The 15,298-nt window shown below is 42.0% G+C and overlaps 1 protein-coding gene across 1 annotated transcript in view; it reads right to left on the bottom strand.

The window, feature by feature from the left end:
- Positions 1-938: 938 nt before the first annotated feature.
- Positions 939-15,298, bottom strand: part of ANGPT1 (angiopoietin 1) — a 144,505-nt gene continuing 130,145 nt past the window's right edge. The window contains exon 9 of the mRNA XM_028736293.2: positions 939-4,591. Coding sequence (XP_028592126.2) covers positions 4,431-4,591 — 161 coding nt within the window. The 3' untranslated portion in view covers positions 939-4,430. The remainder of the gene's footprint in view (positions 4,592-15,298) is intronic.

Genomic DNA, 15,298 nt, shown 5'->3' with positions numbered 1-15,298 from the left:
ATCTGATGTATAGAGATCTTTCCTATTCTAACTAATACAAGAGAATTCTGGAAGCTCCTCTGTGTGAAAGAAGCAAGCAGAAGGTTCATGATTGTTTGGGTTATACCTTCAGAGAAGCTGAGTACAGCTGGCTTGAACTGGTTCTCTTATCTCTTCCAATTAAGGTCATGTTGATTATAAATATAAGCCAGAAGGAGCCTGGGTTTTACTTTCTATTTCTCTTCTTTTTGGTATGGTGTTCTGTACATAGTATGCTTAGTGTTAAGGTTTAGTCTTGTTATAAATTTTTGTAAGTGCTGCAACTTGATTTTTTATGGACTGTGCCAATCCTGAATGTACTGGATTTGTGACCATTATGCTCATTTGCCTTCAGATGAAAGTAAAAGCTCTGTTGAATGAAATATTAATTGCCTCCGGTCTATTTTTGGGGAACTCTGCTACATGTTAAAGTTTTTTTCCTCCCCCAGCACTGGCGCGACAGGGATGCCCAGCAATTGGCATGCAGGGGCATATTGGAACATATTTACAGCCTTATCCTCCATGAATTTGCCCAATCCTCTCTGAAAGCCATCCAAGTTGGTGCCCATTACTACTTTTTGTGGGACTGCATTCCATCGTTTACCTTGGTGCTGTGTGAAGAAGTACTTCCTTTTGTCTTTCCTGAATCTTCCAACAACCTGATGGTGTTTCCTGCTTGGCAGGGGGTTGGACTCGATGGCCCTTGTGGTCTCTTCCAACTCTATGATTCTATGATTCTATGAACCAGCTTCACTGGATGTCTTCAAGTTCTAGTAGTGTCAAAGAGGCTTGATCTTCTCAGCCCTCAGATCGCCAGCCTGAACTTCTGAATATTGTTCTACTTAGGTTTTCCCTCCTCTCAAATGTGGGCTACCACAAGAATGTACACTCCAAAGACAGCAAAACACGGAGCCAACCAATGTGTTTTAAATGTTTTATTATAAAGGATAGGAAACCATGTTCCCATTTGTTCAAACTGAGATAAATAAACAGTAAATATCATGCTTGTGTTTTGACATATCTTTTCCTTTATGGTTGTTGTTTTTTTAATTGTCCTTTGCAATACGATCTACACGATGGCATTCCTGATTTGGAGACTTAAAAAAAAAAAAAAAAGATTTTTTGAGAAGTAGCACACTTTTTGGACTTAAATGAAGACTGCTGGAATGAGAGAGAAACCAGAAGTATGAAGGAACCACTGAGCAAAGAACAAGTTGGAACACAACAAACTAACCCTTCAGGCAGGATAATGCAAAGAAAAATACATACGGATACATCAATACAAAAGACCTTCTAAACTTGAGAGACATGGAGCCATCATGGTTACAAATAATCCTGTGGTCACCCCCTTGTACTTCCAGGTTTTCAGTAGGAAACCTGTGCAAGCTTCATCATTCCCATAAATGGAAGCAAAGCAAGCTATGAAGTGGGTGGGTAGTCAACTTTCTTAAGCACAACATTAGAAAAACTTGTTGAACATTTTTTATTTCCTTCAGAAAGAGGCTCACGCTTCAGAGCAACCCAACTGTGTGCTCATTTCAACAGGGCCAGATTCCACTACTGTTTATTTATTAGTTATTCATTTCCATTTCTGAATCACTTGCTATAAAATAATTTGCAGTGATTCAACAGTTAAAAATATATCAAACATTAGACACAGTGAGGTGGTCATCTCAAGTGACAGAGGCTGAGCGTGAGGGATTGACTGTGTCGGAAGTCAGAGCAATGTGTCTACACCACAGCCTGCCCTGCACTTCCTATGTTAGCCTGTTGTCTTCAGGAGTGGTGGAGGACATCAAACTTAAAAGAGCCTGCTGGATCAGCCCAATGGCCCATTTAGTCCAGCATGGTGCTCTCACAGTGGACAACTGGATGCCTGTGAGATACACACAAGCAGAATTTGAGCACAAGAGCACTCTCCCTTCCTATGGTTTCCAGCAACTGGTATTCAGAAACATTACTATCTCCAACTATGGAGGCAGAATATAGCCATCATGGCTAGTGGCCTGTCCCATTTAACGGGTGTGTGTGATGAGGGGGCACAAATAAAACTTCTTGGAGGACCAGATGTGGTCTGCAGCCCACAGGTTAGCCACTCCTAAAGTACACCTATAATGATATATGAAACACAGTTGAAAGTCAGAGTGAGACTTGTTGAACAATGCCGGACACGGTGTTCTTACAACAAGGACTTCCTGAGATGCTGATTTGTAAATGATTTCCCCCATAAGATGATCCTTCCTCACTCAGATACTTCTCATGGCATAGAAAAGCTCGGATAATGATACCTTGATAGCTGAAAAAAAACCCAATCTGCACATACATAAGGAATGTGTGCAGCGCACGTCCCATGCTTTGTTGATAGCATTTGCTCAGTGCCACACATGCACACAAGTTCCCATCACACAGAAGATTTTACTGCGGGTTCCTTGAGTTCCCATTCACATTGGTTTCCCCATTTAACTTCTCATGCGCACTGGAGCTCTGAAGTCTTGTGGACCTGATAAGTTCCTATGTATTCTGAAAATGCACATAGATGAATGCCAACTGAGCAAATAATATTGGATGTGGACCAGATAGTTGCACATACAAATGTATGGCCGGTCAGCTTTCTCTGATCCCCATTTTCTTAAAAAGGATGGCTCTCAAAAATAATGGAATGAGCCTAATTTTTACGTGTGAATGGTTATCTCACCCATTTCTGCAAGAGAAGGACCACAAGCTCTGTGGCAGAGTACTGTACATGGTTTAATACCTGACATCTGCAGGTAGAACTGGGGGAAACTCACATCTAAAACCCTAGAAAGATATCGATAGTCTGCACAGAAGCAGTGCTGAACTAGAGGGACCTGTATAAGGCAACTTCCTATGTATGAGATCTTTCATGCACATGAGTTACATTAATGAAGCATAGGTGCGTTTCCCTTGGGCCATATGTCTGTCTGAGCTGGTCGACAATGTACACAAGGAAGCACATGAAATTCTAGAAGTGCATACATTGGAGGCAAGTTATTCAGGAATCAACATTGTAGTACTAGAGCACAACAAACCCCTTCCATACAACTACCGAAAGCTACACGTTTATTGCAGCCCTACGTATGGGACATGATTCAGATGAGCACTTTTAAGTCCCATTCATTTCAAATAAAAGAGTTACGCATAGGCTTAGTTTTCCCACTGAAATTAATGCCTTTAACTTTGGCTACTCTGTGCCCATGCCCACTGCAATTACAATACATAACTGTAAGTATTCCCTTAGTTCTCCTGTATTTACTATTTCACAGCAGTAACTGAAGCACAGCAAAGAACTGATAGTCTCCTGCTTAACTTATTTTGCAGATTAAGGATGAATAACATAGAGAAGAAATGAAGGTCTAAAAGCAATTCAGAAGTAATTAACTCTAAAATGTGCACATGCAAAAACAACAACAAAACACTGCTTCATGAACCAAATCCAGTTGGAATATGTGGTTACGCCATCTGCATCCATGCTGTATATTTCAAAGGAAATTCCATTTGCAAAATAACCTTTATTTCACCTTACAAAATATCTGGGTTTGACATTCAGACTTCATTTGCTAGAGGCCAGAGCCGTAACAGTCAGAAAGAAAAATCCCTGCTTTCTTTTGTTATCATGCTATAAATCCCAGTTGAAGGATTATGCCAATTATCAGGATTACCTACATTCACCCCAGCCATGCAGAACCATTGACAACTCTCTGCATATTGCTCTTATCATTCTCTCTCCATCATGATTCACAGTCTCTTTATTGGGGGCATGTTTCACATTTGAAACCGACTTAATGAGAAATTGCTCCAACATACCATATTGATCCTACATTAAAGAGACGTTATCCATCTAAATGGTGTTTGCTGATACCAAGCAACGCTTTGAATGACCATCTTTGTGTTTCTTTTTTAAGGCACGTGTACCAATTAAAATAAATATCGGTTGTGCTTTTTTTTTGCATAGATTCTGTGCTATTTCCTTCACTGACAAGCATCCTTTTCTCCACGGATGATGATGATGGTGGTGATGATGATGATGATGTATTTCTGCTTTACAAAATTTCATCTAGTTTAATCTGGCAGTTTTGTACAAGCAAACAAGCTTCTGCTCAAAAGTATTAGGTTCATTTGTGGCAACCAAACCGTAATGTTGTCCACTGATCTATCGCAATAAACACCTTCGCTAGTCCAAACAACCACAGTGTCATCTGCATCCTGGTGTGTTGGGTGGTGACTTGTGTCCGTTTACTGCAGCCTGTGACAGGGAAGATCTGAGTACTGATGGGCAGCTGCCATTTGATGCTTTCAGGAAGTCCTCACCCTCTGCTTCTGAAGGTCACATACGAAGTTCTTCAGAATATGGTAGCTATACTGCACATTGTTCTTGCTTTTGCTTGGTGCGTTTAAAAGTCTAAGGGCCGGATCATCATAGTTGTGGAACGTAATGAATAACTGGGGCCTTTGAAGTAGTGCCATTTGATTCCATTTATTTTTCCATGGTGCTGCCCAGCAGAGTAGAACATTCCATTGAGATTGGAAGGCCCACAGGCATCAAACCACCATCCTGAAATCATTAAGAACAAAACCATTAGAACATACACCAACTAAGCATGCTCACTTTGGCTTGCAACATCACACTGGCTGGCAAATGTGTAGAATCCAACTTGGTAAAAGCCGTGGAGGCCATGTTTTGAGTTTCTTCTTCTTCTTTTTTGAAAAAGAAGAAATATTTTGAGGTTGGGATTCTTAGAACTGCATGAGTGGCTACATAAAAAACAGTCATAATGATAGAAATAGGAATAGCAGTACTCTGTACCAAACAGCAGACAGTTTCTGAAAGTGAGGGAATTTTCAAAAAATATTTTGTTATGTGGCATACAGGTCCGCTTCTCAAAAAGAAAGGAACAACTATTCCAGCGGATATTGCAAACCCTTGACAGCAGCTAAATTTTGGGTCCTTGCCTATAATCAGAGTTGATTCTAGATCAAATGACACTGAACAAGACATCCTTCCATTTGTTTGACTTCTTAACATCTTATTTTGTAGTCATTTCACAACACTGACACCCAACGCGCATGCATTTCTATAAGCTGATAGATTTTCATGGGTGCATCTGCAAATCTATTCATTCAGGTCATTGTCTCTAAACTTATGGAATAGAGTTCTTATGCTGGGCTGCCAGGCCACGTGACCAAACTGAATGGGGTTAGGATCCAGCTAAGTCCATGGTTCTGCCCCTGCTACGCCCTTGGAATGCCCTTTTTGGGTGAATTATGCTTGAATCAGCTCAGCCAGCTTTGGTTCAGCCAGCTGAGTCCTGGCTGAGGCAGGATGAGCAAGTTACACCACCATATTTTCAGCCTAAGCAGGGCCGGGGACTTGATCAGCTGGGCCAGAGATCCACTGCATCCTAAACTGCTCATCCCAGTGAATCTTGCCATAGGCTTGCTCCCTAAATGTATGAAAGAACTGCAAAGATTTTTTTTAACAGGGAAGCTTGTTTCTTTCCTTAATTAAGAAGCATACATGCTCCAGCCGTGTTTGTGGGGGATCACAACATTTCCTTCTTGAAAGCATAAAATTATGTGAGATCAAGTTTTGCCCTCTGAATATTTTTTTTGGGTTGTTTAAATATTTGTAGCCAAACTTTAAAGAGGTAAACAATGGCTAAATAAATCATTCAGAAACAAACATTTGCAGACTCTTATTCTCGATGACACTCACTCAAACAAACTCAACTTGTTTTAATTAGAATACAGGGAAGCAGCATATCACTTTACTAGCACAGTTTGAGCAAGGCAGAACTTTGTGCATTGCAGGGGGTTGGACTAGATGACCCTTAGGGTACCTTCCAACTCTAAAATTCTATTATTCTAAATCAAATCATACCCCCTGCAATGCAGGAATCACAGCCAAAGATTCCCTGACAGATAGCCATCTAACCTCTGCTTAAAAACCTCCAGCAAGGGAGAGCCCACCACTTTCCATATGTCCATTCCACTGTCAAACAGCTCTTACTACCAGAAAGTTCCTCCGAATGTTTACAGTGGTACCTTGGGTTACAGATGCTTCAGGTTACAGATGCTTCAGGTTACAGACTCTGCTAACCCAGAAATAGTACCTCAGGTTAAGAACTTTGCTTCAGGATGAGAACAGAAATCACGCAGCGGCAGCGGGAGGCCCCATTAGCTAAAGTGGTACCTCAGGTTAAGAAGAGTTTCAGTTTAAGAACGGACCTCCAGAACGAATTAAGTTCTTAACCCGAGGTACCACTGTAGTTGGAATCTCCTTTCTTGTCTGCTCCCTTCGGATACCTGAAGATGGCTATCATGACACCTCTCACTCTTCTGTTCTCCAGGCTAAACATAACCAATGCCTTCAACCATTCCTCATAAGGTCAGGTTGCCAGAAGTCCCTGTTTCCCGGGGACGGTCCCCGGATTTACAAATCAGTCCCCATACAAAATCCATGGAAGTTGAAAAGTGTCCCCGGATTCATTGAAAAAAATCTGGAAACCTTATATAAGTCTTGGTTTCCAGATCCTCTATCACTTGGTCACCCTTGATGATATGTTTGCAGGCATAGAATCATGGGCTTGTAAGGGACTTTGGAGGCTATCCCATTCAACCCCCATGTTTCAGAGGCCTGACTGACCTCCCGTAGAAGTCGAGCAGTTAGTGTTACCAGGATCATGCTGTGGAATACTCTGCCAGCAGAGATTCAGCAGGTATGCTTGCTATTGACTTTCAGGCATCTCTTGAAGACAGGCCTATGCAACAGTATAATTTTTTTGATCAGCCAGTCACCTTAATCATTTTGTACTGTTTATATGGTGTTTATACTTTGTCGTATAAATTATTATACACTGCCTTGTTATATTGTATGAATTGGTGGTATATAGCTGCTTTTATAAATAAATACAGTCATACCTTGGGCTACAGACACTTTGGGTTGCGTGATTTCAGGTTGCGCACCGCGCTGAACCCAGAAGTACCGGAACAGGTTACTTTCAGGTTTTGGCACTTGCGTATGCGCAGAAGTGCTAAATCGCACTTTGCACATGTGCAGCAGCGCCGAATTGCGACCCACACATGTGCAGACGTTGACTGCACTGCGGGTTGCGAACATGCTTCCCGCACAGATCACGTTTGCAACCCAAGCGTCCACTGTAAATGCATAAAAGCCTTGTTAACACTGGTTTTACCCCAGTGGCGTAGCGTGGGTTGTCAGCACCCGGGGCAAGGCAAGTAATTTGCACCCCCTAACCCGTGGATTTGCGCCCCCTAACCTCTGGATTTGCGCCCCCTAACCCTAACCCCCAGATGTTGCGCCCGGTGCGGCCGGCCCCCCCTGCACCCCCACGCTACACCACTGTTTTACCCACTCACCCTTTCTTTCTGTTGTTTCTTAAATCCACTCCTTTTTGCCCTCTTTGGTACCCCCCAACCGGCGCCAATGAAATTTAGATTGTCAGCAGATTTGTGGCAGGGACTCGCCATGTACATTGATGAGAGAATAAAATAATGTGGACGTTCCTTCCCCACCTCATATTACTTACAATTCTCCTTCCTCCCACCCCCCAACCCCTTTTTCCAAGCAAATCAATAAGGGATATGTGAAACTCCTGTGAGAACTGTTAGTACTCTTTCCAAAAAAAATTGGGCTACCCTTAAAAGCTGGTCACCTGAAAAGGAACCCCCACATTAGCCTTGAATTTCAGTTTAGGTAACGTTTCAGCGGTCACTCTAAGAGCCAAGCTAAATAGTGTGTGGGAGATCTCTGACCGGATCTCCTGAAATCTTTTCCTTTGGTTAAAAGCAGCCACCGTGGAAGCAATTTCACTTGACTTGCAGCTGTAGTGCTAGGGAGGGGATATTAATTCATCTCGCTAAGCTAAAACTCTGCACCCCCATTGGAAGCTGCTGTTTAGGTGGCAGGAAAAACTATCTATAACATTGAGTACAGTGGTACCTCGCAAGACGAATGCCTCGCAAGACGAAAAACTCGCAAGACGAAAGAGTTTTTCGTTTTTTGAGTTGCTTCGCAAGACGAATCTCCCTATGGGCTTGCTTCGCAAGACGAAAACGTCTTGCAAGTTTGTTTCCTTTTTCTTAAAACCGTTAATACTATGGGAAACCGTGCTTCGCAAGACGAAAAAATCGCAAGACGAAAAACTCGCAGAACGAATTAATTTCGTCTTGCAAGGCACCACTTTATCATCACCATTACCACTTTAAGAGTCATGGAACATCCTGAAAACTCTAGGATGTTAAAGGTGATGACCTCACAGAACTATAATTCCCAGCACCCTTAACAAACTACCGTTCCCAGGATGCTTCAATCTTCTCACAGTATTATTAAAGTGCTTTTAATGTATGGATGTAGGTTATCTCCATTGCTGATAGCAGTTTGGGGACATTTTCATCCAAGCAAAGCAGACTGAATCCAAACCCACCTGGCTGCTTTTTACCAAATTTAAAAACTATCATGGTTCCCACTCACATCAAATCTAGTTTGGCCCTCAGACAAACTGTTCCTTCTACAAAGCACAGTGCAGAAGGACCTGCAAGACAAGAATTCTGAAGCAAAGCAATATATCAGAAGCATGGCTTTACTCATTACAAAAGTCCCTTTTTTGAAAGGAGTATACAGTATAGCAGGACAGCTTAGGTTTGTGCTTTGGGGGTTGAAGGCTAATAGTGAAATAAAGAGATCTCCCCTTCTCCCAAAGGGGAAGGAAGCCAGTCTGCACCTTTTGTTCCATTTAAACTAGAGGTTGCTTGTGTTGTGCAGCAACACAGCATCTGTGAACCTGCTGGAAGCATCTGCAGGGGAGCCTAGCAGAGCCAAGTAACAATCAAAACTGAGCACACACAGTTAGCAGAGCGGTGTGAGATTTCTTTGACTCCACGGAACAACACGGCGTCTTCCAAACTGAAATGCTTACTAACTTTTTTTTGGGGGGGGGGGGAAGAAAGAATAATAAAAATAATAAAAGACACCTTTGGTGTTCAAGGATTCCCGTCCTATCTCTGGAGATGCAGGGGAATTAAACACAAATTTCTTTTTTTTGTGTGGGCAGAATGTGCTTCCCATGAGGCTTGTGCACTTTGTCAGCAGATCTGGTCCTCTGCATTCCATCCAAAGGAAAGGAGCCCTTGTTTTCTTTTTTCTTTTTTAACCAGTGGTAACAATGATCAGCGCATAGCTCCAAGGTTTACTCGACTCTGCATTTCGACCAGAGTGAATTTATGACTTGAGCCTTGCAAAGTAATTTCTTGCATTATTATTTTTTTTGAACAATACTTTGTAGGCTCCCCACCCCCGAAGTAACACTTCATAACAAGATCTTTGGGGAAGGATCATTGCCAAATACATTCTGGCATTCTGCTATTTTGATACAGCTGACCTCTCTTTGATTACAAAGCTATACCTAAGGGGCTAATAACCAAAGAAAAAGAAAGCAGCACAGCTGATGTTTGACTGTAACAAGAGCATAATCTTGCAGAAATTTAAGACAAAGCTAAACATGGAAAAATCTAATCCTCGATTCGCCCCCCCCCCCCTTTCCAGAGCTGAGGCTGGAACACATAAGCGACTCTCAGCTCCATTTACACTGTCAGGAGTATGGAGCAGGAAAGTGGTATCTATTACCATTCTACTTCACAACAACCATCATAGCATGAAAGACAGACTTTCTTTGGGGATATTTTTCTTTTCTGAGCAAGGCAACCTAAACACTGTGTAATCCCAAAGCAGCCCTACATGACAGACTACCTAAATTATGCCTACAGGAACGATCTGCTAAAGTACGTACCACATTTAAGGACTCCCGCCTGACTTGCACAATTAAGTGGGGTCTCATTTATAGGGTACTGGAGACATGTCTATTACGCTTTATCTATGTGGTCCAGCTCACACAAACATGTGTTGTTTATCCCTTCTTGACTGCCTCATCAAATCATTGCTCGTTTGCTTGGATGAGCTATCACAGTTTAATCCCCTCAGAGAAAACCTGTATCTCATGCAGTTCCAACTCAAACAATGCTTTTCCAGTGAAGATGCTTCACACATTCAGCTGAGAGATCAAGTGATATATATATATATATATATATATATATATATATATCACTTGATCTCTCAGCTGAATGTGTGAAGCATCTTCACTGGAAAAGCATTGTTTGAGTTGGAACATATATATATATATATGTTGGAACATATATATATATATATGTATGTAGGTATGAACCAAGACAAAAGTCAGCAAATGCTGAAACAGGTCCCAGGATACTAACTTCCTGCCTTCCTGCTGATCTGGCTACAGGACAGATCTCCATATTTTCCACATAGTTTCAAGTGTTTAAAAGTTGCCATTGCCTCAAAGGTTCGATTTCTGCTAAGCAGCAACTGCAACTTATTCTGGAGAATAATGTGAGGACTGGTCTTTTTTAAACTCTACTTATGGCGCTATCCCCAGCCCAGCAACAGTAGACTGGCAGATAACTGCACAGATAAAACGGGGAAAGAGGAATTGCAGCCTGTTAAATTAATCCACATCCGAATTGCAGCCATCTCCCCTACAAATCTCTGATTTTTTCTCATACAGCTAATGATTGACTAGATAGAATTGCAATCAGCTGCTGAGCTGGTCCATTTCATCCCTAGAGATATTAATTATACTGCCAGAATGATTCAATATAACTGGAAGGATTTCGCATTGTTCTTGGTGGTTCTATCATTCTAGAATTTTTTTTTATTTTGTTGTTTTAAAAACACTTCAAATATTGTTATGGCCAATGGCTTCAATCATTTCAACAGTAAACATTTATTCATTCATACCAGAAATTATACTGGCCTAAAACAATCAAGGTTTGCTTTTTATGGACCTGTAAGGGGAGAGCAAGAAATTATTCTACTGATGTTTCTAAATCCTCATCCTTCTGTTTAGATTACTAGTTGAGCATCTGCTGATTTTAATTCAATATTCCTAACTAAAAATATGTCTTTATTTATTGGAACCACAGCATACCCTCCAACATTTCTCTGATGGAAATAGGGACATCCCATTCCATAATGATAATTTTACTATTTATACCCCACACATCTTACTGGGTTGCCCAGCCACTCTGGGCAGCTTCCAACATATATAAAAACACAATAAAACATTAAACATTTTTTTAAAAACCTTCCCTATACAAGATTGCCTTCAGACAGCTCGGGAGTCAAATAACTCCATACCCTCCAACATTTCTCCAAAGAAAATAAGGACATCCTACTATACCTTCTAACATTTTTGCAATGAAAATAGGGACGTCCTAAGGAAAAAGCAGGATATTCCAGGAACAAATCAGAAACCAGGATGGCTTCTCTAAACCAGGGACATCCCTGGAAAATAGGGACACTGCGGTTTACAATCTTTTGTCTTCAAGCTGGTTTCTATCTTTCTCTTTCTGAGGCAGAAAGTTCCACAACTAGAGATTGGATTTGGAATTGAATTTTATATCCCGCTTTATCACTACCCAAAGGAGTCTCAAAGCGGCTAACATTCTCCTTTCCCTTCCTCCCCCACAACAAACACTCTGTGAGGTGAGTGGGGCTGAGAGACTTCAGAGAAGTGTGGCTAGCCCAAGGTCACCCAGCAGCTGCATGTGGAGGAGCGGAGACGTGAACCCGGTTCCCCAGATTACGAGACTACCGCTCTTAACCACTGCACCACACTTGCTGTTGGGTAGCTTGGAAATCCATCCAACAAAACAAAACAAAACATTTTTCGGATGATTCTGAACTAGTTCACTCATGTATGCACATTGCTGGAGTTCGCCTAGTCTACATGAAAAGACTGGCATCTGAAGGCATAGACTTACTATTGATAATGTCTGTTTGATGGGCCATTGGATAATATGACTGCTCCATCTCTGGTATTAGGTCTGTGATGGCTCATGGGCACATACATTGACAGTGCAGCCAGAAAGTGATGAATGCACAGAACACTGATGAACTAGTTTTCAGTAGAAATGTTGTGTTTATGTCCCCAAGTTCAGGTTAAACTGGCTGCCTGCATGTGCATAACTCTCTCTCTCCCTCTCCCTCTCCCTCTCCCTCTCCCTCTCCCTCTCCCTCTCTCTCTCTCTCTCTCTCTCACACACACACACACAAACACAGAACTTTGCTTAGATCCTATGAAAAAGTACATTTTTGTTTTGTATGTCTGTTCCTTAAAAAAAGCCACCCATTATGATAACATAGGTAAAGGGACCCCTGACCATTAGGTCCAGTCACGGACGACTCTGGGGTTGTGGCGCTCATCTCGCTTTATTGTCCGAGGGAGCTGGTGTACAGCTTCTGGGTCATGTGGCCAGCATGACTAAGCTGCTTCTGGTGAACCAGAGCAGCACACGGAAACGTCGTTTACCTTCCCACCAGAGCGGTACCTATTTATCTACTTGCACTTTGACATGCTTTCGAACTGCTAGGTTGGCAGGAGCAGGGACTGAGCAACGAGAGCTCACCCCGTCGCGGGGATTCGAACCACCGACCTTCTGATTGGCAAGTCCTAGGCTCTGTGGTTTAACCCACAGTGCCACCCGCGTCCCTTATGATAACATACAGCTCAGCATTTAGCACATCCACACATGCAACAGGCAATGTAAAACACAACAGTTCAATGTCCTGTAACTATATGCCTACGAACTCTATGGACATTGGCTCCATAACTGTGGAGGCTGGTCCATTTATGGTCTGCCCTCAGCTAGCCTTCTCCTGCCTCCCTTCCTACTTACAAACCAGTCCAGGGGCTGAAATTGCCTGTCACTTTCTTCCTTCTAAGTCTCAGTGTTGTACATGAAAGAAGGAGGGGGCAAAACTAGAATGACTTGGCTCTGCCTGCCACTGGCTCTGTCTCTGCCTACGGTGGCTCCCTCTGCCTTCCGTCCTACCATTGACAATGTGCACCAGCCACCGCAGCATTTAAATGTGATCTCAATATGCAAATGGCCTTAAATATGGCCTTGTCTTAATAATAAATGTGCTCTACGGGTTTTCAATGAAAAAGACCTGTTTTGATGGTTCAGTGAAGATTGTAAACCTTTTTGGAAACAGACTGCTCTACTTTTGCAATCTGTATACACTCCACAGCACTGTAGGTAATTATTATGATCATAACAGGTCAACAAAAGCTGCATCAAGGGACCTTTTATATCCTGTTGCAAACCTCTGAGCCAGGTATGCCAGCACACAGCAATAGACTGTGGTAGATCTACCTGCTCTAAATCTTGCTTGGCCTTCCATAATTACCTCTTTGGGTTCCACCCAGCCTATCAAATGATTGCATGAATGGCATGCAAACATTTTAGATGCAAAATAAATAACGGCTTTTGGAATACTACCTAGAAGGATCAGAGCATTAACTATAGAGTTTTCTACACAGAGCTTTAAAGTTTGGCCAAACTTGAAGCCCACTGTTCCACATCATGCTGGAAAGAGAAATTCAACCAAGTTGTTGAGCTGGCGGAAGCCAACATAATGAGTCTCTCCAGTGCAATGGGACTTTCCCCTCTCTCCTCCCCAACACCCTCCCCAAGTCTGCTTGGGAGGGCTGGGAGATTGTTCCATCTGGCAAGCAGAAATGTTTGTGCTGATGGAGCAAACACCTTCGCACAAGACTGAATTCCACCCAAAATCTTCTCCCTTTGGCCTTGATATTTCTTAGTCTTTAAATCAAGTGTTGACTTGACAAATGATCTCTCCTCCTGCTGTGCATCACCCAGATTTGTCCTAGAGATCCCCCCAGTCCTCCGGAGCAGATCTGGGTAGGGTAAATGGGGAGGAGAGGGGGGGCAGAAATCCCATTGCACAAGCAGAAATCTTTGCAGTGATGGGACGTTGCACTTGAATATTCCAATTAGTTTTATACACATTTGCTGCATTAATCCTATAACAAGATCAAATATGTTTCATTTCAGAATGTCTTCCTATGTTCCTAAGTTCTACTCAATGTCTAGTCAAAATCACATGTTTGTAATTCAATCCAGTTATTTTAGGTCCCATCCTTTGAAGCAACATAAAATGAACCTGCTTTATCACAGCTCAGTTGGTAGAGTGTGAGACTCTTAATCTCAGGGCTGTGGATTTGAGCCCCACGTTGGGTGAAAGATTCCTGGATTGTAGGGGGTTGGACTCGATGATCCTTGTGGTCCTTCCAGCTCTATGATTCTGTAATCTCTGTGGCAGCCCTTCAATTATTTGAAGATGTCTATCGTGTCACTTTTTAATTACTTCTCCAGGCTAAATATCCCCAGCTCCTTCAAACTTTCCTCAAGGGACTTTGGTGCTAAAACATTTAACAACAGTACAGAATAAATTGTGGCTTTCCAGTTGTAGTTTTTAATCTCTGGTGATTCCAGTCTCCATCTCTGATCATCTCTTTTGTCACTTGCTACACATAAAATATTTTGCTCATCTCCCAGAGACTACAAAACCCTCCAGGCTGTCAAGATAGCTGCAGAACTTGTGTATATTTTATAGAATTCATAATCAAAAGGCTGTCTATGGTGTTGCCAAAACCAACAGAAAGTCTGATAAGGCTTTCTACTGTCTAAGATACAATTATTTTACAAGATGAATTATTTTTATTACATAGTTATCACAGCCACTTTTTGTTATCAGGCAGTTTGTTGTGACAAAAGAATTGAACGGATCTTTCTACGGTTCAGTGTTGTGAAGTGCTCAAAGTGCTATCTCACAGGAAGCTGGCTGTACATTGCAAATCCATGAAAAAAAATAACCCATCATGTCCTATTTAAAGATGTTTATGCACAATCAATTAGTAGCACCGGCCCTGAAAAAAATGAGTCAAGCATCGTTAGTCATACAGCTGACAAAAACGGGTAAAAGCATCTCCTTATATGTCCATATAGCTTTTTCTTACTTGGAAGCTTTCCACAAGAAATTACTAGGACTCACTTCAAATGTCTAGAATCACCCTGGACAGGGGGCATCTTGGTTACTGACTCAACATTCCCAGTGAATTTCCCATTGGACTCTTATCAATACATCAGCGGTATTATTTTTGTTTGGCGCTATAAATAATAGACCAAGATGATAGTGACTTGAGATCAGATGACACCCCCACCGTCCCACCATCACCACTATCATTTGTAACAAGCAGCCATGGGGAGGGGCAGATGACAGAATCAGAAACTGGAACTGAAATCCCCAGTGTTCTCTTATTTGTCCCATTTCCAGAACAGAAACAAATCTACTGAATATAAA

Source organism: Podarcis muralis, chromosome 8, assembly GCF_964188315.1.
Source record: "Podarcis muralis chromosome 8, rPodMur119.hap1.1, whole genome shotgun sequence".
NCBI classification, from domain to species: domain Eukaryota; kingdom Metazoa; phylum Chordata; class Lepidosauria; order Squamata; family Lacertidae; genus Podarcis; species Podarcis muralis.
This window is presented reverse-complemented; position numbering and strand designations above follow the sequence as displayed.